This window comes from Typha latifolia, chromosome 8, assembly GCF_019914945.1.
Source record: "Typha latifolia isolate L0001 chromosome 8, TyphaL0001v2, whole genome shotgun sequence".
NCBI lineage: Eukaryota > Viridiplantae > Streptophyta > Magnoliopsida > Poales > Typhaceae > Typha > Typha latifolia.
In genome coordinates, this window is record NC_133093.1 from 10,120,664 (window position 1) to 10,145,537 (window position 24,874).

Genomic DNA, 24,874 nt, shown 5'->3' on the forward strand with positions numbered 1-24,874 from the left:
TTCTTTTTTTGAATAAAATGCTCAAACTCTTTAGTGTTTTATTTTTGTTGGGTTTATCAAAAGTAAAAATAGATAACAGAGTAAGTTTGCTACAGAGAACAACTACATTATTCCAACTTATAGAATTTTTTAATATTTTTATAACTACACATTATGACTAAATTATATATTGACCACTTATGACATTACTATTTTTTAAAAATATTTTAACTATATCTTTTTTGTTTATTCTTAACAATAAAATGCCTAATTTTCAGCGTTTAATGTGTATTATTTTTTTTTTAGTAAATCACTGAATTATACAGCATTTTTTTCTTTCAATCAAAAATATTGATTATATTAGCATTTTACTTAAAAAAAAATTTAATATAATTAGTGTTTTTACTTTTTGACAGGACAAAATGCTTCGATGTAATTTTTTTTAGCATTAAGTGTGGGAGTGTAAACCATTTCGGTAAATAAAATAAAACAGGCCTAGTTTGGACAAAACCTCTCAAATTATGCCCTATCTTCACTCAAATACTTACTAGCCCAACCGAACGCCCTATGCGGTCTCGCCGGCTTCGTTCGGCGGCCTTTAGCCGCCAAAATCTCTGCTTCCCCTTCAACTTCCAGTCCGTGACCATCCCCTCTTCTCCTCCGTCCACTTCGCAAATATGCTCCTCCTGTTCTAATGCTACCATCGAAGAGAATCCAATCCCCATCTCCCCTTGTCCTCTCTCTCCTCTCTCTCGGCACAACTCCCACCTCATCTCGCTCCCTAGCCACCACCTCTCCCCTCGCCATCGCCGAAGACTCCGAATCAGCCACAACCTCCTCCCACGCGTCCCTCTCCCTCTCCCTCCTCCACAGTCTCGTCCGCCGCGGTATGCTCGCTGCCGCCGGCTCCGTCGTGGGCCGCATCGTCGCCGTCTCCTCCCTCCCCGACGCCACATACGCTGTCGATTACGCCGCCTCCCTCGGGATCGCCATCGACCAAGCTCGCATACTTCACTCTCTCGTTTTCTCCGGCCAATCGCATAAGGCCGAAGCTTTTTACTCCCATGTCTACAAAGGTATACTCCCCAATGATCCCTTGGTTCTTGATTCCGTGATATTTTGCAAGGGCACGCTTGGAGATTTGGCTTCCGCGAAAACCCATTTGGACCAACTTATCAAAATTGGATTTCTACCATCCAAGGAGACGTACAATTGTCTACTGCGTGCGTTCTGTGAAAAAGTTATGTTCTTGGAGGCTATGGACCTCTACTTTCTCATGGCCGGTGCCGGCATTCTTCCATCCTCTGCGGCTTATCATCTCCTGGTACTCGGTTTATGTTCAAAAGGGTACTTGGATAATGCACTCTTCCTATTTGATGTAATGCTTGGCTCGGGTTTGAGTCCTGGAGTCCAACTGTATAAGTCCTTGGTGTATGGTTTTTGTAAGGCAAAGAGAGTTTTGGATGCGGAGCATGTGTGCAGTAGGATGGAGTCTCATGGATTTTTTTTGGACCGTGTAATGTGTACTGCACTGATGGGTGGGTATTGTCGGGAAGGTCGGATGGAGTTGGCTTTGAATGTTTTTCAAAGGATGAAGGATATGGATGGCGCTCAGCCTGATGTTTATGCATACAATACGCTGATAGATGGGCTACTTAAGTGTGGTTATGTTGACTTGGGTTGGGAATTGTACAATGACATGGTGAAAAGAGGCTTGGAACCAAATGAGGTGACTTATTTTATAATGATGGGTTGGTACTGCAAGAAGAATAGAGTTGATTGTGCATTGGAGCTTTTCAATGTGATGGTGAAAAAGTGCTTAGTGCCAAATTTGAAGTGCTACACTTTATTGATAAATGCGCTTTGTAAAGACAACAGATTGGTGGAGGCTGAGAAGTTGTTTGATAAGATGCTGGCTGATGGTATTTTCCCTGATCACGTGATGTTTGTTTTGCTTGCCAAGAGTTTCACCAAGGGCCACGGAACTACTATTGTTCACAAGACTGTGCATGCATTAGCCAAGTTGGACCAGAATATTGAAATTTCAATATCTTCTAAGCTGTCTGGTGATTGTTCGAATGTAACATTGCAACGAATAGCTGAACTCCTCCTTGATGAGGTAGTTAGAAGCAACTTGCTCCCTTTTGACGTAGTTCTTAATATAGTGATTATGGCCATGTGTGCAGAGGGAAGAGTAGATGTATCCTATTATTTGATGGACAAATTAGTTGCCTATGGATGTGAACCTTCAGTTTTGATATACAATAGTCTGCTAAGTTGTCTCTGCAAAGAGAATCTTATGGATGGTGCTAGATCACTTATAAGCCTTATGCAGAAGAGAAACGTTACTCCTGATCTGGCTACTCATTCAATTATGATAAATGCATATTGCAAGCTTGGGAGCATAGATATGGCACTTGGGATTTTTCATCAGATGATTGAGCAGGGTCTTGAGCCCGTTGTTGCGATATATGATTCGCTAATTGGTTGCCTTTGCAGAGTGGGACGACTCAAGGAAGCAGAGATAACATTTAAGAAGATGATCGAAGCAGGGGTGCCACCAGATGAAGTTGTCTATACCACGATTATTAATGGCTATTCGAAGATGAAAAGGACAGTAGATGCCTGTCACTTTTTTGATGAAATGGTAGAGCATGGAGTCCATCCGTGCTCTCATACTTACAGTGCACTTATAAATGGACTGATAAAAAGTAACAAGATTGGACAAGCTTGCCATTATCTAGAAAGGATGTTGGGGGATGGATTTCTACCAGATACTGTTCTTTATACAATGTTAGTGAATCAGTTCTTTAGGAAGGGGGATATTAGTTTAGCATTAGATCTGGTTGATTTGATGATCAGAAACCAGGTTGAACCTGATTTGATCACCTATGGAGCAGTGGTGGCTGGGATTTGTCGGAACATTTTCCGTGAAGATAGGATACAACCTTTGTTGGTTAAGAAACTAAAAGAAGCAAGGGGCATGCTTTTCAGGTTACTACCTCAAACAAGTGTTGCCCGTGGAAAGAGGAAACACGGGATCAAATACAGATCTACTGAAGAAAAAATTGATCTTGCACTGAGGATAATGCAGGAGCTAGTAGATAGTGGGTTGGTTCCAGATCTGCATGTTTATAATGGGATGCTCAATGGACTTTGTAGAGCTAACATGATGAAGGAAGCTTATGATCTCATAAGGGTGATGCATCAATTTGGTATTAGTCCCAATCAGGTGACTTATACAATACTCATGGACGCCCATCTAAAAGTTGGTGATACCGATCATGCCATTCAGTTATTTAACGAGCTAAATGGTGATAGTGATATTGTTGATAGATCCACATATAACACACTTGTTAAGGGTCTCTCTAGATGCGGTAGAGTGACCGAGGCTTTATCTCTTTTTCAAATGATGCAGAAAAGAGGTTTCGTTCCTAGCAAAGTAGCCTATGATAAGTTGATCAATTCTTTAATTTCTACTTACTCCAGTGATCTTGCTGTCAAGCTGTTTGATGATATGCTTTCACATGATTATGCTCCATGGTACAGTAATTACAATAAGTTGCTTTGGGTTCTTGCTGAGAATAACAAGTTGAAAGAGGCTCTGAGAATTTTGAATATAATGCTTGAAAGAGGAAGAATTCCGAACAAGGAAATGAGGAGATATCTGGTGGAGTTTTGCTACAGGCAAGGAGAATTTGACATGGCTTTTCAGATTGAGAAAAACATGGTCCTCCATGAGATTCGATAAATGTGATGTTCATCACTAGACATCGGTTCACAAGGCTGGTAGCTGCAAATCAAGGTTGTTATTCTAGGGATTCCTGCTGCTGGGGGTAGATAAATTCCTCTTTCCTCTATGATGCCAAGTAAATCCTTATACTTATATTCTCTGACTTATTTATGATTTTCTTAGGGAATTTTCAATTTTCCGCATCACTTTCTTGGGGAAGGTGTTACAATGCAGCAGAAAGTTGTTACTATGCTGTCTTGCCAAACAATCAGGTAACTTAATAAACTGGATTGAACTTTCATCTAATTCCTAGTGCCGAATGAATGTTCCTTTTATTTCCTTGCCGTTGATTTATATAATATATTCAACAAAAGGACAATTTCTGTAATTCTCGAAACATGTTCCTCCTATGTGAAACTGTGACACCTTGAAGCTTAAGGCTATATAAAAAAAGTTGAACTATTGGGCTGTAATGCCAGGACTCAAGGGTGGGTAGATGTTTCTGTTTGGTTTTTTTTTTTATCATGAAATCCTCCATACATTACTACTCAATAAATTTCAATGATGTTTCTGAATTAAATTGAAGTCTTTCAATTATTTAATTTTGATCATATTTTAAATTAAAAAGTGCATCAATTCCATTTTTGGTAGGATGCTTATTTTACATCATGAAATCCTGGTATCTAGTTTTTATTTATATATTCTCATTATCCTTGATGTGCTTATCTAATTTTGAGGTTCTTCACCTTTACTCCAGTCAATCTTGAAATTCTAAATGTGCTGTCGGCTTATTGGTTTTAAACCTTTCATTTGCAGAGTGCATGAAATTGTCTCTTTAGATAGTTTAGTTTAGTTTGTATGCAGAACAGATTAATAATGCACCTACTAGGACTCATTTTGACAATTCAAGGAGCCTTTTCTCTGGATATGATTGAGATGTAGAACTCTTATAAAGTACCGCATCTGTAAGAATTGTTAGTGTGTGTGTGTGTGTGTGTATATAACTCTAGTTTTTCATCCCCAAGAGCTGAGATAGGCTTTAATTTGCAATTAGAAAAACATTAACGATAAAAGTGAACACGAAGACTTGAAGATAACATCTACATTGTCCTTTTCATGCTCTAACCTAGATCAATCCATATCATGAATAAGTTTTTAGCTTTTGCCACAAGATGACAGTTCCTTTTAATCTTTCATTTGTGTGTGTGTATATGTGGAAATTGAGATAATGTTTTGCATTGATTACATTCATTTTGACATAAGCCCCTAACTCTTGGTACAGTCCATTAAAATTTGTGAAGGTTTAGTATTGTTACATAATACAATATTCCTCATTTTCCTACTTCACAAGGAACTCCTATTAGTGTCATTTAAGCTTTGTATTTGGATTGTAAGTGGTTACTTTCTTTAGGGTTGCTAATTTTTTCTTTCAGCCACTTATTTATTTTGTTGTTCACTTGACATACTAAACGTAAAGGTAATTGTGGAGGCAAGTAATTCCACAACTTTGACCTTTATCCTTCAAATCATATAGCTATTTTTTCATCCAAGATGATCAGAAAATTGATTTTGCATCATCCTTTGGTGCTCTTTAATGTTTTGTTGATAGATCAGATCAACATTTGAACGATGTACATTTTTTTGTTTGGTTTGCTATTAGCACCTATAGATCAGAGCTCTTTGGGCCCATTAGGTAAGAAGAAGCTGCAGAGAAGTCTGCGCGTAAAGGGTCTGGATGGACTACATCTAGCTTACATGCTGTATACAACTGAACTCAAATATTAGTCTCAAGTTTGATGGGGCAAATAGTTCAATCAGCCCAGTCAAATAAAGCTCTGCATACGAGGATGATGATGACCCGCCTGTAAAGGGAACTTGCCAGGTTTGTTTACACACACTTGCACTCTATTCAAGTTAAGATATGGTAAAGCAACAAGTTTGGCTTTCTTTTGGCCTTTGATTAAGTTATTACTAGGTTATATCTAGTCAGTGGATTCTACTTCAGAACTGGAGGAGGTTGCACTGTTTATTTAACTGATAGAAGTACTTAAGCTATATGTAGATTATTTAACTTGTATTTTCTTTGTTTGGACGTATCTTGAGGATCCTAACTGGCACAGTTGGATGGTTGATCAATGCTGCAAGATTTTTCTTATGTGGTTGTTGAACAGCTGAAAATTTTGAATTTGTCTAATCTTAGTACATCTGAATTTGTTGAACATTATGTTCCAAGAAAATCACTAGTATTTTTTTTCTTTTATTTTCTGTCTATGCCCTTTCTATTAAGCTGATCCCATGAACATTTTGGAAGACAAACAATTAATGCTCGTTTTTTCTCTTGCATATAAGTGGTCTTCTGTCTAGGTCTCTACAAAGATGTGTGGCATTTGACACCTGTTGAAATATCTGAATTGGTTGTATATTGGGTATAAGCAATTATTTGTTGATTGTTTACTTCTACAATCAACGAATATAGCATTCCATACTTACCATCAAATGACCAGTATAATTTTTCATTACAGATTTCCATTTTCCCTATATCAAGATCTGATACTCATGTGCCAGGACTCTCATTGTTGATTTTTAGACAACATGTTGAAACATCGATACCAACCGTTCTAACATATTGGTTGTGGCAAGAAAGCAACTCCACTGGATTTCATGGATAGAAACAAGAAAAGGGCTTGAGAAAGGAGTTGGTTTGCTTCTTTTCTGGTGGTTGTAAGCATAGTATTTGTTGAGATCCTGGGTGTTGTGTTTTACGTCAACAATCTCAAGATGATCGTGTTGTAGTGTTGTGCATCATTGCGAAGATAGGCATGAAAGAATTTAGAACTGCATTTGTACAAATAAAAGAAATAGTAACTGTTATTGATGGATGAATAAGATTCTTGTGTCATCATTCATCTGTATTTGTTTGAATGGTGCATTATTTGTGAGAAAGCTTGATATGTTCGTGAAATTTTTTAGTTTTTAAAATCAATTTGTGGGCCAGTTATTTGTAGATAATTGTAGAATATTTAACCAAGCTAGTTACATAAGCCGGCCCAATTTACTACCGCCGAAAAAGATTCCATGATCAAGCAGCAAGATGTGGTATTGATTAGGGAGAAAGATCTTTAGGTACCCAATAGCTTCTTCCTTGCATTTAAATTCGCCATCTTTATCACATTTGCTGACAAACTTCTCAAATTGGAATTCGGGTTGAAGCATAAAAGGCCTGGTAGGGTGGAAGCCTGGAAGGATATCCCTTGGTGCTGACTCTTAATTTGGGTAAAGTTGGAACCTGGAAGTTGGGTCTTGACGCTTCGTTGAGAAGCTTTTATATCAGACTGAGGCAATTGGGTTCTTGCAGAAAAACTTGAGCATTTAACCAAGTAGATAAATTGGTATACTTGGGTGCCTTGTGAATTGATCATTATGCACTTCTTTTCCTCTCTGATACATTAGATTGCAAAATAATGTCTCTTTGGTAGCAGAAGTTAGTGTAGGAAATTGCATCTTTACAGCGCTGGTACTTGTCTGGAAAATTTCCTTTGTAGAGAAAGATAAACTACTGTGGACTATCAAGTGTGCCGTTGTCGGTTAGAGTTCTTATGTTATAATCTTAGAGAATCTTGAAGAAATGGAACAGATTTTGCTGTTTAAGAAGAAACTAGTGAAATTCATCCGTTTTTTTTAATCTAAAACAGAGATGCAGAATGGTACGCATTGCTGTTGTTTGATCATTTTCAGATATTGATTAAACATTTGCAAGTCAAGGGTATTCATGGAAAAGAAACTATCACCGTAAGATTGTAGTTCAATTATCTGTATGGGGTCCTTCTCACGCTAGTTCAAAGAATTATTTTCTTGTGGTTTTGTGTAATTGAAGATACTTATTCTGAATTATGGAAGCTAAATTTCTCAACCACCAATTGATCTTGGGTCTCAATTTCCTGAAATTTGCAAGGAATTTCACCCATGTTCAATATATGATAACATCCAGTCATAAAAGTTAATCTTCTCGTGGTCTTTATTAGCTTGTATTTGTGATCCATCACTCAAACCTTTTAGTTGTCCAATATTGATATGAAGCTCTTTGTGCTAAAATGGTGGATTCAGTCTGTATGACTGTATCCTTGATCCTTTTTCCAGGATGCAACGATTACAAATTCAGACTTTGAGATGCCAATGGTAGAAGGATGAAACATGCATGTATACTTTTTCTCGAATAACATGTTTTGGTATGAATTAGTTAGTTTTTGGAATCAATGATTCAAAAATGGAGAAGAGCTACACTTGAAAAAAAAAAAGTATTTAGCTCACGACAACTAAAGTTATCTCTAATCTTAGGCAAGAACTTTTTTGGTGTCATGTCCTGCTTTAGTGTTTGTCTTCACTGCTGTCTGCATTTTTTTTTTCATTCAGACGTTTTTAAGAAATATAAGATGTCTTCTTCTCAAATATTCAAATTTCGAACTGTTAAGCTTTTCCTTTGTTCACACTAATTGGTGCTACAGAATCTTGAGGCCTCTTGAATAACTTACCTGCTTGACTCCTCTTATCTCCAAACCATCCGTCGGTATAAATTAATCTCTAGCTTCCATTACCATTTCTTGCAAAATTTCACCCAGTTGCAAAAGTTTTCTTCTCCATGCATTTTTACTTCTAAGAAAAACATGATTGCCATGAATAAGAGACATTTTTATCCTCTTTATCATATTTTTAGATAATCTATACTAACATGCTTTTAATTTTTTATACAGTCCCGTAGGAAAATACAACAAGCAAGACTCAGGCAACGCACCTCGTAGAGATACAATGTGATGCATGCCAGCGACCCTGCTGATCATGCTGAAGCTTGATCTGTGAAAACAGATACCAGGAGAAAAAATTAAGGAGAAGCTTGACAGACTTCAAGAAAAGGCAGGAGTGTCAAAACAGAAGACAGATTTAAGCCCTGAGATCAAGAAGAAGCCAGTTCCTTTGGACATCTTGATCCCTTTGGTTGAGGCATCTATATAATGTAGTGTTTATTCAGCCCTTCTAGCTTCCTTTGACTTGATAGCAGTTTTTGCTAGTGTAATATACTTATGATATGTTAAAACTTTGAAACTGTGATGGTTTCACTGGCTTTCTCAGTGCTTGTTTTGCGTATAATTCATGCTGGTGAAATTCTATGAATTATGGGAAGAATACATTTCAGTTTTATGCTTGAATCATTGCATGCAGCAGACTCATTGCGATTTTCAGTTTCACAGGTCACCCTTCCAATGCCTACTCTGTTTCATTTATCAGAAAGGTTCAAAATATTTTGAATCTTATAATCCATTAGCATTCATTTTATGTTTGAATTCCTTCTGCATGGTTGAAAATTACAATATGACTATAATTATTTGATAATATATTACAATATATTTGTAGTAAAAATTGTTTTGATATGGGATATCCATTTGTGATGTTATTTATATTATGTAAATTATGGTGATTTAAGTAAAAGAAATTGTCCAATAATTTTAAAATTAACTAGGAGAATATAATATAATTATTATAAAATAAATTATATTTCATTTTACACTTATTTCCTGTATTTGTCTAAATAATATTTCGTATTGTAACAATCGCAATTAAACACCGTTCTTATCCTATAATTTTTTATTTAATATCTATCCTAATTATTTTCAATCAAACACACACAAATAAATTAGGAGCAAATATCTTTTTACACTGCCATAAGTCCTCGGTATATCTCAATCCCAATTTTTCTTACCCCTTTGTCAAACGGGACTTAAATTTTGTTCTTGCTTCAATTTCATATCTCCCTCTTATATTTGATTTAGAATATCAAACAAATTTGAACAACAATAAGATCATTACTACATAAATTGCGTATATCTTTCAAAATGAACGAGGAGGAGATTAAAAGAAATAAAAAGGAAACCGATCGTCTATTATGAATACACCTAAATATTCAGATATTCCAAAATTATTAGTATGGACTGATACTATAAATTGACCCTAAAATTTGGCCTCTTGTACCATGAGTCCTTGATTCATTGGTCTGCTTTAATTATGCAATAAAAGATGGCGGCGAATACAAGTAGAATAGTATTTATTTACCAGAAAAAGAAAGAAAAGTTTATTTAATACTATGATAAAAAGCCAAGCTTTGGCCAACTCTTCTCCCTCTCTTTCTCCAACCCTAGCCCTCGCGATCCTTGATCTCCTCTCTCCTCGTCTCATCATCGCAAGGCTTTCGGTTTATAGAGAGGTAAGCAATCCCATGACGGCTATAGCCTCTTTGATCTTTGTTACTGCTTTCTTGTGCGCTACACACGTAGCTTCGGTTGTTGTAGTTGGCTAATTCACAGATCAAAGTTTCACTTTTTAGGTCAAATTTGGTTCTTTTCGTGTTTTTTGATGCATTGGGATTCCTATTTCAAGTATAGTGTAATCATATTCATAGTTAGCTCTTTGATGCCTTTGTTGTGTTCGCTAGAAGTTGTTACCATAACTTAGTACGTTGAGGCCTTTATTGTGTTTGTTAGAAGTTCTTAATCTTGCAATAGTTTTAGTGAAGTTCTTGTCATATCTTACATATCTTAGCGCCTTAATGCAATTTCTTGTGTTTTCCAGAAGTTACTGTAATATCTTTGAGCTTGCTCAGATGGATAAGGCTAATGTGGAACCATCTTTGGCTTGTGCCCGCTGTGGCAAACCTGCCCACCTCCAGTACGTCCCTTATCTGAAGTTCAAATTTGTTGCCTTTTATCTGGATTCCCTTATTTATGTTATCGTCTAGTGTATAATGGAGAAAGGCAGAAGTTTATCATGCCCAAAGATGATTTCTTTATTTTTTTTTTTTTAAATTTGGTATATAAATATCTTAGGACATATAGTGCTCTAAAATTTAGAGCTGATATTTCCCCCTCTTTTTGTATTATTTTAAAATATTGGATGTCATATCTTGTGCATCATGTGTTATGAACTCCTTGATTGTCAAGAAAAGAGTTTTTCACATTCCCTTTGAAAATATTAAGTATTCAATGAGTATTGGTGTATTTGGCAAAATCTATGTGAAAAATAGATTTTCACATCCCTTATTTATGTTATCGTCTTGCTAAGGAACTGATTCTTGAATTTGAATCCATAGGAATAAACATACTATGAAGGTGCTAGAATAATTTGGAGGTCATTAGAATCACGAGTCTTATTTGGTTTCCAGTCGGTTAACTTGAAATTTCATTAGATAACAGAATTTTAATTATATTTAGGGTCATGCTAGATATTATGTATCTTATTTTGTGATTCCACCACGCTGGATGTGTCTATTGGGAAAGAAATGTATCCCTTCTGATTTTTTATAAACTGCTTTGTTTGTAGATGTCCCAAGTGTGTGGAACTAAAGCTTTCACGAGAAGGTGCTGCTTTCTGGTATGCTGTGTGTTCTTTCTTCAGATTCTGTGCATTTTTGTGTTTTCAGATATAATGAAGGGAACATATTTCAGTATTTCTTTTAAGAAAGGATATAAAGTTTAGGCATTTAAAAGAGAAAAGGCAGAATGAAAAGGGTTGAAAATTATCATTTAAAAGTGCTCTTATGTCTTAGCAATAAGTTTCTAACATGATCTTGCAACAAATACAGTTTCTTTGCTAAGATGGACTATTTCATTCTTCTTAATATTTGAACTTTGTGATTTGAACATGGTATTATATGGATGCAATTTTCTTGATGGATGACAGAGTTCCCTCTCCTTTTTCTTTTAATGCACCTGTAAACCCTAAATCCTGATTATAGCATAATGTATTTCTCATTTATTCTTGTCAGTTATCCATCAATCTAAGCTAATGGCACTTTGTTTAGTTATGCTGGCAAAGCTGAAAATACTATTCAGAACTGCAATTTGAAAGATACATGTCAAATGAGAGTTACAGGAACCTACTTAATAAGTAATTTACAAAGAGATTGATTTGTTATTTTTGCTGACATGCCTGGAACATTTGACCTGCTGGTAGTCTCATTGTTCTAGACCTATCTTTTTTTGTGTTTCTTTGATTATGAGAAATTAAGGATGATGCCTCATTTATTGAAGTAAATATATCCCCAAAGGTTAAAAATTTCTAATCCATGGAGTTTGGATATTGATCAGTCTTGGTTCTCGGAAGAGTCAATTTCTCCATTACCTAAACCCTTTTCTTACCCTACTTTTGAACTCAAATTTGTTTGTGCGCAATCAATAGATGCCTCCCCAACCTATGTTGCAATGTCTTAAATAGCATGCTCATACTTCGTCTTTCCCTTAATAAGTCCTAAAATTTGGTGGAGTCTTGACAAGGAAAGCTTAAAAGAATTGATTTGGATTTTGATGACAACTTTTTTATATTATGACCTTGGAAGATATTGCCTATCTCTTGTATTTACCGAAGCTAATTCAGTATTGAAGAAAGAGCTTTGAAGATCTTGGCAGGTTATGTCAACAAATCGCCATTTAAATTCTCCTTACCTTTTGTTCTTATCAAGTGCTAAATCAGTGACCAATATAAGGGTTTCATATATTGGCATACTACATTATGTCGAAGTGGGTGTTTATCATTTGAGACTTAAGAGGACCTTGATTTTTTAGACAATACTTTTCTACAGGTTATTTTTTGCTTAAAATGTTATCTTTGGTTTTGCTTCTGGCTGGATTGATGGGTATTTCAAGTACAATATTTTGACATTCATTGCTCCTCTTATTGTTGCATTTTATATATTTTTGCTGAGCTATAAAAGGTAGAAACGTTTATGTTCAATAATTTTGTGACACATGCATGTGTAAATTTCGCTTCCAGTACGCAGGATTGTTTTAAGGCATCTTGGAGCTCTCACAAGTCTGTACATACTAAGTCAAAATTAGCTACAGTTATGTCAGGTGTTGCATCTGATTATGAGGGTTGGAAATATTGTTTAAAGAAAGGCCAGATGCGTACTTCTGAAATTCCTCATTTTGATTGGACAGGGTATTACTACCACTTGAGACTGTCTTTGTGATGCAGACTAAGTTTTTTCTTCCTTGTTCAAGAAAAGTTTTGTACTCTGGTTTTTGTTCTTGTAGACCATTAAAACCATATCCAATATCAAAGATGCGTGTGGTACCTGGGGGAATTGAAAGACCTGATTGGGCTACCGATGTAAGTCTTTCTATTTCTTGTTTTTAATTTTTTATATTACCTACTTGGGGGTTTTATAGCGATAAGGTTTGGATGTTTCATACTTCCTTCCCACTTGTATGTTGTTATATGTTTGGACCTTTGGTATGAAGCTAAATGTTTTCCTCCCATTGCATGCCTTTTATTATCTATCCATATGAGGCTATGCAAGAAAGAAGCAACAAATATGTGATTGTATGGCTGTTTGCACCTGAGCTGCTAGTTTTATATTACCTATGTTACCTGCTGTATCTGATGGTATTCTCATGTTTTTAAGAGCTTGGTGGTTTTTACACATGAAGGATCTGAATGTCATATCATGATCTTGTACCTTTCTAGTATCATGGTTCCTACAAACTAATCACATGCCTTCGACATAGAAATGGCTTTTGGTAACACTATCTGTATGTTTTATTTTACAATCTAGACTTCCTTTTTTAGATAATTGTTAATAATCTTAATAATTCAAGAATTTTTTGCTGGCTTTATATAAAAGTTTGACTGTGCCGTGTCCAAGAACTTCTATTTTTAAGCTATATGTACTTGTGAAGTAAAATTTTAAGAGGCTAATCAAAAGAATGAGACATCTCTTTAGAACATATTTTTCGCAGATGGACTTACAGAATTCTTTTCCTGCATATTATAAATGAACTGCATGCACTAGTCTAGCCTGACTATTTCCTTGTACATTTGCAGGGAATCCCCAAAATTGAGCCCAATAGTGAACTGCAGACAAGAGTGGAGGTACATTTTGCGTACTAGTTTCGTGTAATTTATTCAAATATGATCTGATGGTTTTGTAATTACTTTGCATGGTTATTTCTAAAGATCAAGACACCTGAGCAAATTGAGAGAATGAGAGAAACATGTCGAGTAAGTGCTACATGTTATAGTTTGATAATTTTTTGTTCAACTTCTTACCTTGTTTGTAGTCAATCTAATTGACTGCTTCAGAAAGTTAGATTAACAATAACTTTGTTTTAATTGATGTCTCATCTGATATCACATCTGTTCTTCAGTTTTTCCTTTTTTCTGTTTTTTTTTATAAAGTTACGGAATATAGAACAGAAAGCCAGAAAGCATTTCAAGGTTACTTAAGTTACTTGTACATCATCAATAATGCCAAGCAAAGTACCACATTGCTGATCCAATAGCAGGATATCATTTCTTCTGACTATAATTTGTCACAACCAATCTTACTATTGATTGATCTGTTTAAATGATCCCCTTTTAGTTACCTGAAGGCAAGCAAATTCAAAAACTTAGGTCTCTCCTTGTTAGTTGAGATGCTCATTTTCTGTGTAACTCTTTATTACAGTATTGATTGGAGAAAAGATGGAAGTCACTATCAGCAAGTTGGATACCTGGATTTAATGTAGTGGGCTAGTGGTAACTGATATGTAGGTTTATTGCTGTTTTGTAGAAAACATGACAGGATTTTCAAGATCTGATGTGTGCAAGAGTTGAGAATCCATAATTAGTTGCAAATTCATTTTTCTACTGATAGCACAAAAGATTTCCAACTAGTAGCAAATTAGCAATATGACTTATCTCTTTACTCATCCCGCTTTTGGACTAACTAATGAAATTCTCTTCCTTTCTTTTGAGTTTGTACCAGAAAATATTCTGTTCATCTTGCGCCTTTGCTATCAGGAAATAGTGTTCACTTGCTGCTGTCCTATGTATGATGGCTGTACCACTAACGCTTGAAAAAGATTTATTTACTGGTCCTATTGTTTTACTGCACTGGCAATGCTTGTTTCTGGTAAATATTAGTTTTCCTGATGATGGCTATTACAAGCAAAAAGAGGGTACAGTGTATGCAGCCTCTTTATGTCATTCTTTGGAACTAACTTTTGTCTATTTATGTGAATAAATATATGACACCTACTCCTGCAAAAGCAGCTGGTTTTGCTTATACAGTCACAAGATATAGTATGATGTACAAATAAAAAGAACTATTCTTCTCAAATGATATTGTGGTATTCTACTTTATCTTACTATTTGATTATCACAAGATTGCAAGGGAGGTTTTAGATGCAGCTGCTCGTGTCATCCGACCAGGAATTACAACAGACGAAATTGATGAAGTGGTTCATGAGGCAACAATTGCTGCCGGTTAGTTGTGACTTGTTCCTTCATTTTCATGTAAAATGAAAATATGCAGTGTTTGAAGTCACTTCCATAAATTTAAAGGACAGTTTTATAATTAAGAAAAGATTGTGACATATTTATATAGTTTACACTGTTTATTCGTGTGAACATGAGCATGATAGTGTAACAGAGGATGTGTAGCTAATATCAGACAAATTACCATCATCAACAACACTTATATATTGTTTTGTAATCACCGATATTCTCCTTATTAATCATGATTTTTTTTTGAATTATTTGTAAAATTCATTGTATTCAGATCATTCTCAATTTATACTGAAACCATTATCTACTGAAAATATTCAGAGAATCATTAACCAAGTCCAAGGAAAATGTTGTGATTTTTTAATAAGTTAGGAGTATATTGTGCTCATTCTTGTAACCTTTTACGTGTATTTAGTTAATCTACTCTAACATTATAAGTTTGAGATACCTTTTCTAGTCTCAAAAGTCCATCACTGTTTCTCCTAGGAAACTCTTTTTTTCTTTTTTCTGCCTCTCTTGTCGATTTATTGCAGACTTGCTTTTGAATCTCTTATAATGCTTGTCAGGAGGATATCCATCTCCGTTGAATTATCATTTCTTCCCGAAGTCATGCTGCACGTAGGTTGTTTTCTATGTTGTTATATTGACATAACTAGCAAACAAGGTTTAAGTGCATTGACATTTCTGGTCTATTTGTCTCCAGGTCAGTTAATGAAGTCATTTGCCATGGAATCCCGGATGCCAGGTGCAGATTGACTTCTCTCAGGATTCAAAACTAAATTGTTTAATTATTTATCTTTCATCTTTTACACATATACTACTACTAGTTGAAAATTCTTGACAGGTCTGTGATATTGTTTCTGATTTCGCAGATTCTTTTTTCATACAAAGTTATAGACACTTCAACACAATCAAATTTGTTTTTATAGATAAGATATTTGGGCATTTGAACCCACTTGTATCGCAGATAAAACCAACCAACAAAACTACTCGTACAATTACGTTGTTGCATAGAAAACATAAATGTTGACTAGTCTGGCTAATATTGATATTATCAAACCAGATGATTGGATAATTTTATAATATATTTAGGAATTCAGAAAATATTTAGGAATTCATTCTGAAAGCTCTGAGATTATGCTGGTGGTCCACCAGCATATTCACAAAAAGTTTATTTTTCTAAACAGCTTTCCATGACCATGACTAAGATAGTTATGGCTTTTGTGTGGGTCTGAATTTACCTGATTAGGACTTTTGTTACTTTAAGCCATTATATTTATGACTGCAATTTAGTAGGAGGATATAGACTAGGCTGTGTAATGTTTAATTTTTTTTAAATATTACATTTTTGAGCATTAAAAGATTTATTCTTCAGATTCCATGTGGCATCTCCACGAAGAACTTGCTTGGTGTTCTTTTTTCACATTATTACCTACTGTAGAGTATAGATCATAATTGATGCATCTTCATGTATATATTTCTCTACAGGAGACTTGAGGACGGTGACATTGTAAATGTTGATGTGACAGTATACTATAAAGGTGTCCATGGTAAGTCACATCACCCAACAGTGTCTATTTATTTTTCTACTCACTTTGCACCCTTAACTACATATCGTTGGATGATCTACAGGTGATCTTAATGAAACGTATTTTGTTGGTGAAGTGGATGAAGCCTCTAAACAGCTTGTCCGTTGTACCTATGAGTGCTTGGAAAAAGCTATTTCAATAGGTACATTTGTCTATACAATTATTAATGCGCACATTTTTTTAACTTTTCCGTCGGTAAACATTGTTTCTTTCTCGTTCCTTTGACATGAAAGTTAACAGTTGCCCTTTTTCGATGTCCTTTATTGGTTTGTCCCTATTATGTGCTTTCGTGTTCGAACAAATTTGTATACATATGAACTGATATGCTAATCCTTGAGTATACTGTATAGCAATTCATGCTCTGAATCCATGCTCTATTTGGATTAAGTTTATGTGCTTGTTTAAGTAAACTTGTATTTATCTCTTTCTTTTATCTCTTGATTATTTTGATAACATTTCAAAATAGTCTTTGCCTTCTTCGACTTCCCATGAGAAGGTTTTTATCAGAGAGTAATAATTCATGGGCTTCTTCCGTAGTACTTTTCCTTTTGAAGGGTGTGGTGCTATTTAAAGCTTTAAGTTTTCCTTGAAATGGAACTCTGAACAGCTCTGTGTTATTTGAAGCTTTTAAGCTTTCCTTTAAATGGAGCTCTGAACAGCTTTGTCTCCTCAGCTATTATGGCCTAGTCAGTGCTGCTGACCATGAACAAGTTTCTTCATGCAATCCACAAAATGTACTCCTGATATGTTGTTATAATTACTAGAAGAATTTAGGATTTTTTTTAATATAAAAGTATTTATGAACTTAAATGCTATTGTCATTTCATTTGGAATCATGTGAGAAAATTTCCGTATAGTAATTATGAATTATCATTGGCGTCATATTACACTAATTGTAATGCTTCCATAAATTTGATTACACTACCATGTCTGGCTGTCATTGAGACTCTTGCTCTTGCTGAATTTAATATTGTTTCTTACTACACTTTCAAAAGAACTGTCTGTATGAACCTTTCTGCTTTGAATTTTTCTTTTTTAGAATTTTCTTGTTCTTCTTTTCATCACCAGTTTGGGTTATTTTGTCAAAGATACTTTATGTGTATATCTAGAACTTGGGGTTTTTTTTTCTTATCTCAGTTAAACCTGGAGTTAGGTTTCGGGAGGTTGGGGAAGTCATTAATAGACATGCATCGATGTCAGGATTATCTGTGGTGAGTATATAGACTACAATTATCATCTCATAATATTCTGTTATTACTGATCAGCATCTCATAATTTCGACCATGGATCTTTTTTCTACTTTCACATATTTCTTATTGCTCTTCATACTCAACACATCTAGGTGAAATCATACTGTGGCCATGGTATTGGAGAGCTCTTTCACTGTGCGCCAAATATCCCTCATTATGGAAGTATCCTATCTATTTACAGTTTAGATCTGAGTTGTGCTTTCCATATGTCTCATTCTGACATGTTACATCAAAGTTGAACCAAAAAGTTGTTACAGCTCAATAAATGAGCTCTGAATGTAGAAACTTTTATGGATTTGTCTAAATAATTTTGTCCGTTGTATAGTTTGTTGCCTTAACATATGGTAGGGAATAAAGCAGTTGGCATTATGAAAGCTGGGCAGACATTTACAATTGAGCCAATGATAAATACAGGTTATTTTAAATTCAACTATCAAGTACTCAAATTATAAAATGCCTTTTACCAGACAAATAAAAAATGTTATTTTCTATAGGAGTTTGGCGTGATCGGTTATGGCCTGATGGATGGACTGCAGTGACAGCAGATGGTAAACGAAGTGCTCAGTTTGAACACACACTTTTGGTGAGTGAAATTTTTTAACTTACCAACATTTGAGAATTCTTTGTTTAAAAACTTCTAATACTGCAATATGTAGTTTTGGTTAAATGTGCCGTGTTCTGAAAAGATGGTGAATCTAATCGATGTACAGAACAAAGTTCGACATATCTATGATGTGAATGTTGACATAACTGTGAGAAATTGGTTGTTGCCGGTATTTGACTGAGCCAAAATATGCAGGTGACAGAAACAGGGGCTGAAGTTCTGACGGCACGATTGCCCTCATCACCAAATGTCTTTCCTTGGTTAGACTCTTCTTAATTAAAGTGCCGTTCATCAAGTTTTCCCAATAACAGTGAGCTTGGGGTGCGTTACTTAAACGATAATGACACAGCAGTGCGGGATTTTGCTTGATCTGGCAACTCTGGATGGAAAAACATTTATGTTCAGGTTTTCTGAGTTTTCTGACTTTTGACATTTATATTATTCACTGAACTCAATTAAAAAGAAAATTAGTTCATTGTCATGTTTGAGCTTGAATTTATTTCATTATATGTAGCGTCGATTTTGGTATTAACAATCACTCTGTGTAACCTTGCAATATCCTTCCAGATTGTGCATTTCCTCTTGTACTCAAAACTTATTTCATTAGTGAGGAGACATGCTACTATCACTTTTCTATGATCTGTAATCAAAGATTTATGGATTGAGTTGTGAGAAACTAAAGATTGTCAAAAGGGGGCTTTTATTCATCTTAGTGCTTTGCGACGAGTTGTATTAACCATATTATATATGGTTGTGTACCTATATATTGAGACTGACATCTTTATGTCAAAAATAAGCTGCTGTCTTTTTTCGGTGCCAGAAATGGGATGCATACTTGCTTGTTGCATATAATGATTCAAACTCACGTCTTACAACACTGATAGTGCACGCCATTAACTTTTGCCTTCATATAGCTAATTACAGTTGCTCCTACTTTGGAACCATACTACAAATTAAAGACGTAATCCTCTTACAAACGTACTATAAATATGCAACCAAACGCTATCGATAGATCTAATATTATGGAGAAGATGACTCGATCGAAGAGAGACTATTGACGAGAGCCAACGCATTGCAAGTCAACTGTGCCACTTTCACAATCATGCTCCTCACAGCAACCTTAGTATTACCTTTCATGGTGTTATCAAACCCATTCATGCAAGTGCTCTCATCTGTGAGTGCAGCACTCACCCAAGTCTCAATGCTATTGATTTGATACCTCAATTTCTTGCCTCTCATATGCTGCATTGCATCTATTGATGATTTGAGCTCGTCCACGGAGTCCCCCATGTTCTCAACGCAGTCTCTCATAGCTGCAGCCTCTCGGCTACTTTTACCTCTAATTGCAGACATCCGTGCCATGGCAGTCGACGCCGACCGTGCGCCGGCTAAGCTCACGTACAGCGCGGTGCGGGCCAATTGCATCGGGCTGGTCTGGATCGTGCTCGCGTGCGCCGAGAGGGAGTTGAAGCAAAGGGCTGGATACTCGGTGGCACTGCAAGAGGATTTAATGAAATTTATGCTTCTTTGTTCATGAGGAATCACTCGAGCTCCTTGGATTGCTATCAGATTAGTAGTCATGAAGGAAATAAGAGTGAGGAGTATGAGACTAAAGGAAGAAGCCATCTCTTTGGTATGAGTAAATGTTGTGAAGTGGAGTGCTTGAGAGGGTTGAGTACCTATATGTGTGTGTGTGTGTGTGTGTGTGTCTATATATAGGACGAATTAAAGATTAGAAGAATGAGGTTGGTTTGGGTTCATGGCTCCCACGAATAATGTAACTATTCCGCTGCATTATTGATTGGAGTTAGAAACCATTGAATGCAATTTGGAGCTACGTCACTCTCAGACGGCTAATACTATGTCCCACAGCACGTTGGGTGAGAGGAACGTACAAGGCAACGGACATGCAAATTGAAATGCTAACATACACTTTTGGTGGCATCGATATAGTTATCAATCAAAATCCCTACAACTGCAAGGTAACCTACAGATATTTTAGAAGCGTAAAATAAAATCAGATACTTAGCTGAGCTTAGGTCAATCCCTTAACCCTTTGAGTGATTTAATTCTTCTGTACTTTTTTCTGTAACATTCCATAATTAATGCATGCATGCATGCATGCAAGGGTAAGGTTATCAACATCACGTTCTTTCTGGGACCATATAACCATGTGTTTGAGTCCTTATCAGTTGGACTTAAAGATGCAATGATCGATCCATGTCGATCCATGTCCATTGGTATCCCTCTGTTCTTTGGGACAAACTTATCCAACCCTCCACGTCTAACGTTTTAGGCCACATCGTGTTATATATTGGGATATTTTATAACTTAGCAAGTGGAAGCCCAGGTGGCATCCACATGATCAATGCTGGATTTCCAGTCGGCACTCACGGGCTGCTATGAGCGCGGATTCGATGTTTGCCGACCAGCGAGGTTATTAAATTCGGGAGTATTGTCGGATGCGTGCTAATAATTGATTAATCGACCCACATCGAATAACGATCCGATATGCTGATGACCTTTTAAGTTAAATAATTCAATAAAAACTATTAATTTATCTCTCCTAATCCAACGGTTGAGATTAAATGATATTAAATAAAATTAAGTAAAAGTGCCGTCATATGAACCATAAGTACTGGTAATTTTTTTTTAATTATAAAAATAAATTAGTTATATTTTATTTCTCTTTCTTTAACTTCTAAATTTTTATTCGTTAATCTAGTAACATAGTAAAATATCTTATATACTCTTTAATTAATTTATAAATAGATAAAACTTATTTTTATAACTAATTGATTAGTATCTAATCATTGCTCTTTTTTTAATTACTCTCCGCAATATGAATCTCATCGTTAGTTTTCAGTATTATGTTATGAAACAGTAATTAGTAGCATGCCTTTGAGCCGAGGCATGAGATTATGGATGTGTTAATTGCCATAATTAATCATGTGGTCCTTATTGCAAATATGACAAAAAAAAAAAACCTCTATAAGAGGTACGACCTCGAAGATATTTATATATATCCGGGTTATAATGGCTTCCATGCACTTAGATTTAGACCAGTATAAGGCAATTGTAAATGCCCATTATCTTTATATTAAACGGACAATCACAAACAGACGTCTTTAAATCCCTATTTTAAATGCCGGAATAAAAAATGCCACTATTGATCAAATTTTGATTCACGTTGTCTTGTTATGAAATAAGAATACGTTTATTCTAGTAGTGATATTTAAACTAGTTTAATATTTAAAGAATATTTTTTCTCTCAGTATTAGGTTACTAATACCTACTTCTTTCTTCTCTCCTATTTCATCTAATATTTTATACTTACTAATAAAATCTAATTACTCTTTACTCTTTAAAATATATCATGTTCCTATGCTCATCCCTCCACTATAAAAAAGTATTTTAAATTGATTACTTTTTATGTCACATAAATGTAATTATTAAACTTTCTTATACAAGTTTAAGAAATAAAGATCGCTAGGCTAGTTTAGAAGTCGTTCCAAAACCAAATGTCTCCTAAATTATTAGGTATGGTTTAATCCTCATCATCTTGTGTAACGCGCACACTAGTGCTATTTATTCTATCTCAATTACACGTACACTATAGGAATCTAGGACACGTATTATTCATTACTATACGATCAACCATCTTTGCCTCATCATCCACGGTATTATAATCCATAGGCTTTCAATATATAATCACCTCGCTTAACCGTGTCAAACATGGCGTTGACAAAATTTAGTCTTGGTCGATTCGTACGGTACCAAAAGTCAACTAGTTCATGACAACGACTTTGCCCTACAAGATCCGTCGTGAACGGGATAAATCCGTGACTCAACTCAATTAATTAACCATTAATATTATTGCGATTGGAATTGACTACACTTTGAATTGCTCACCTGTTCTACGTGCAACCTTAATTAGTTAGTCTTTATTAAGTTATTATTAATTAATCTAACACTCTTCCTTCCTCATCTTTGGGCAATAAAATTCCAACTCCTGGGTCATGACTTCTTGCTCCCGTCTATATTTGTAATTCTACCAAAAAATCCAGACACTGAGATAATGAGATACATTATCTAACAAACTTTCTAGAACCCCATAATGCCATGCTCTCTATTGGCGGCTCTCAGTTTTACACACTATTTTAAAACGAGACTTCGCCAGATTGGCATGGCTCGCTTATTCATAATCCTCGCATTTAGCCAGCTAAGCTAACCCTTTCACTAGATAAGATTCCGCCTTGGAGACTGAGACCATTCACATCCATCCACTTAACCCTCACTTCCAGATTAGTTCAAAGCATGCACTTACCTGGAAACTCACTTCTATAAAAATTTGTATCTATATATATATATATATATCTACTAACACCATTCACCATTCACCATCACAAATCATCAAAGAGAACAAAATGGAAAGTATCACTCTCCGGTTGGCTATAACTACCACTCTCCTCCTTCTCGTCCTTACTTCCACCCCATGCATTAACGCAGCGAGATCATCACCCACCTCCAGCTTCATAACCCTCAGCTGCCAAACCGCAAACTACCCCCAACTCTGCATCACCTCTCTGTCCACCCACGCGAGCACCATCCGAAATGACCCTCTGCAACTCACCAAGACCTCCGTCTCCGTAACCCTCGACGCCGCCAAGTCCGCCATCTCCCTCCTGTCGAGGCTTTCGAGGAGCGGCGCCATGACGCCGCGAGAGAAGGCGGCGGTGGGCGACTGCGCGATCACGGTGGGCGACGCGGCGACGCAGCTGCAGAAGTCGTTGGAAGCGATGGCGAGAGGCGGGAAGCGGGGCGCGAGGGCGGCGCAGGCTGGGGACGCGAAGACGTGGGTGAGCGCGGCGTTGACGGACGAGAACATGTGCTTGGAGGGATTCAAGGGGAGGGGGTTGGAGGGGGATGTGAAGAGGTTGGTTAAGAGGGAGATCGACAACGTTGTGAAGTTGACGAGCAATGCGTTGGTGTTTGTTAACAAGCTGAGTACCGCAACCTCCTCACCTTGAGCAATATATGTATACATGTAGTTGTTGTACGTATCGCAGTGTGTAGAGAAGCTGTAGATTTTTCTTGTCAGTTGGTTTTGGTCTTAGTTTCAGTGTATGTCTGAAAGAATCTATGTAATGAAAAGCATCTTTTTTTTTATGTGGATATTTATATAATGACAAAATTGCTCTTTTGAGTACTACTATATATACTGCTTTAAAAAAAAGACAAGGGACTTTTACATATATAATTGCCAGTAAATGCTTTTAAAATATCATTAATCATAATCATCTAATTGCCACTGTATTCTTCAAAATATTATAGCTGCTGTCGAAATTATTATACCGTTTCATAACTGTTATTGTCTCGGATAAATTTAACTAATCATAATTTAAACTAAATTTAGATTCAAAATACTATTTTTACAGTTGCATAAATTATTTAAAATGATTTAAAATTATCCAATATTTTACCTAATGTTATAATATAACAAAAATATCTTCTTTTATGTGAGATAAAAATCGTTAATAAATATTTTACACTCTAAAATTAAGATAAAAAAGTGTTTTAGTTGTTTATATTTTTGTATTAACTTTAACAATAATTTGTTAGGAATATTCTATCTAAACTAACCACTAATTTTGAAAGAGTCAAAAGATTTGACCGATAATTATAATATTTTTTGAAAGTTTTCAGTGATAATTATAAAAATTTATATGGCCATGTCGTTGTAATTTGCCCAATGTAGTGCATATAGTTTAGTTGGGCTGGCGAGGCCTACGTAGGCTTGGTAATTAAATGAGGCCCATATCAAATCTTCTTAATTCACATTCGAATCTTGTTCTCCACTTATATTTGAATTAAGAACATAAACATAGGACTCGAAAAGAATAAGATACAATTTGGATTCGCCACTGGAGAATGGGTTGCATCATTGCATGGAAGGATAAATCACCCACAAAACCTACATTTGCTCACACCTAGATGTATTTACTCGTACATTACCTCATTCACATGATCTCAATAATTTCTTGCAGTCAGGGTTGCATGGATCTTCACTCATCCATTATGTTTCAAAGCTTAGCTAGAATACTCTTGGACTTTGCTGAAAGGATCCTCTTTCAAAAACCTACCAAAATGCGAGAGCTTCTATCTTCCTCTATATTTTCCTAAAATCTTAGGATTAAGGATTACACAATCATCCATTTGCGTCTTAATTAAGCTTGATTAGGATGTCCTCCGGTATGTGTCCCTGTGAGAAAAAGGACCGCTAACTCGCTAAGTACCAACAACTACAGACGCCCAAGATCTTCTTGCAGCCTCAGGCGATAAGGGTTCATTGCAACTAGTAGCGTGGGAACCTTGTCTCGCTGAGTCTGTCATATATCTTTGCTGAGGT

General features: G+C 35.8%; 4 protein-coding genes across 14 annotated transcripts; 3 read left to right on the forward strand and 1 right to left on the reverse strand.

Annotated features, from left to right (window-relative positions):
• The first annotated feature begins 519 nt into the window (after positions 1-519).
• Positions 520-8,916, forward strand: LOC140794080 (uncharacterized). Of its 9 annotated transcripts, none has more exons than XM_073145922.1 (4): positions 520-3,815; positions 3,896-3,984; positions 5,382-5,594; positions 8,461-8,916. In XM_073145922.1, exon 1 carries the CDS (start codon positions 674-676, stop codon positions 3,728-3,730), a length of 3,057 nt encoding a protein of 1,018 aa, XP_073002023.1. In that variant the 5' UTR covers positions 520-673; the 3' UTR covers positions 3,731-3,815; positions 3,896-3,984; positions 5,382-5,594; positions 8,461-8,916. The 9 variants fall into 9 exon arrangements, with proteins under 9 accessions (XP_073002023.1, XP_073002020.1, XP_073002024.1 ...); XM_073145919.1 differs by having other exon boundaries at positions 520-3,784; positions 5,373-5,594; XM_073145923.1 differs by having other exon boundaries at positions 520-3,784.
• Positions 8,917-9,731: 815 nt separating this feature from the next.
• On the forward strand, positions 9,732-19,101 carry LOC140793799 (methionine aminopeptidase 1A). Of its 3 annotated transcripts, none has more exons than XM_073145498.1 (17): positions 9,732-9,965; positions 10,331-10,426; positions 11,078-11,128; positions 12,527-12,694; positions 12,790-12,865; positions 13,580-13,627; positions 13,712-13,756; positions 14,902-15,001; positions 15,589-15,640; positions 15,726-15,767; positions 16,511-16,572; positions 16,655-16,753; positions 17,749-17,822; positions 17,954-18,023; positions 18,210-18,275; positions 18,356-18,444; positions 18,661-19,101. In XM_073145498.1, exons 2-17 carry the CDS (start codon positions 10,362-10,364, stop codon positions 18,739-18,741), a joined length of 1,188 nt encoding a protein of 395 aa, XP_073001599.1. In that variant the 5' UTR covers positions 9,732-9,965; positions 10,331-10,361; the 3' UTR covers positions 18,742-19,101. The 3 variants fall into 3 exon arrangements, with proteins under 3 accessions (XP_073001599.1, XP_073001601.1, XP_073001602.1); XM_073145500.1 differs by having other exon boundaries at positions 9,856-9,965; positions 10,334-10,426; XM_073145501.1 differs by lacking the exon at positions 9,732-9,965 and having other exon boundaries at positions 10,364-10,426; positions 12,598-12,694.
• A 384-nt stretch (positions 19,102-19,485) lies between these two features.
• On the reverse strand, positions 19,486-20,091 carry LOC140794365 (21 kDa protein-like). The gene has a single exon (XM_073146376.1). It carries the CDS (start codon positions 20,089-20,091, stop codon positions 19,486-19,488), a length of 606 nt encoding a protein of 201 aa, XP_073002477.1.
• Positions 20,092-22,863: 2,772 nt separating this feature from the next.
• On the forward strand, positions 22,864-23,634 carry LOC140794081 (21 kDa protein-like). Its single transcript, XM_073145929.1, has one exon. The coding sequence runs from the start codon at positions 22,893-22,895 to the stop codon at positions 23,493-23,495; it is 603 nt and encodes a 200-aa protein (XP_073002030.1). The 5' UTR covers positions 22,864-22,892; the 3' UTR covers positions 23,496-23,634.
• Positions 23,635-24,874: the final 1,240 nt, after the last annotated feature.

Excerpts from the sequence above, each read along its gene's own strand:
- LOC140794080 (XM_073145922.1), top strand. The coding sequence starts at position 674 with ATGCTACCATCGAAGAGAATCCAATCCCCATCTCCCCTTGTCCTCTCT.
- LOC140793799 (XM_073145498.1), top strand. The coding sequence starts at position 10,362 with ATGGATAAGGCTAATGTGGAACCATCTTTGGCTTGTGCCCGCTGTGGC. Across the intron at positions 11,129-12,526 it reads CGAGAAGGTGCTGCTTTCTG|TACGCAGGATTGTTTTAAGG; the intron begins GTATGCTGTGTG and ends TTTCGCTTCCAG. Across the intron at positions 16,754-17,748 it reads GGAAAAAGCTATTTCAATAG|TTAAACCTGGAGTTAGGTTT; the intron begins GTACATTTGTCT and ends TTCTTATCTCAG.
- LOC140794365 (XM_073146376.1), bottom strand. The coding sequence starts at position 20,091 with ATGGCTTCTTCCTTTAGTCTCATACTCCTCACTCTTATTTCCTTCATG.
- LOC140794081 (XM_073145929.1), top strand. The coding sequence starts at position 22,893 with ATGGAAAGTATCACTCTCCGGTTGGCTATAACTACCACTCTCCTCCTT.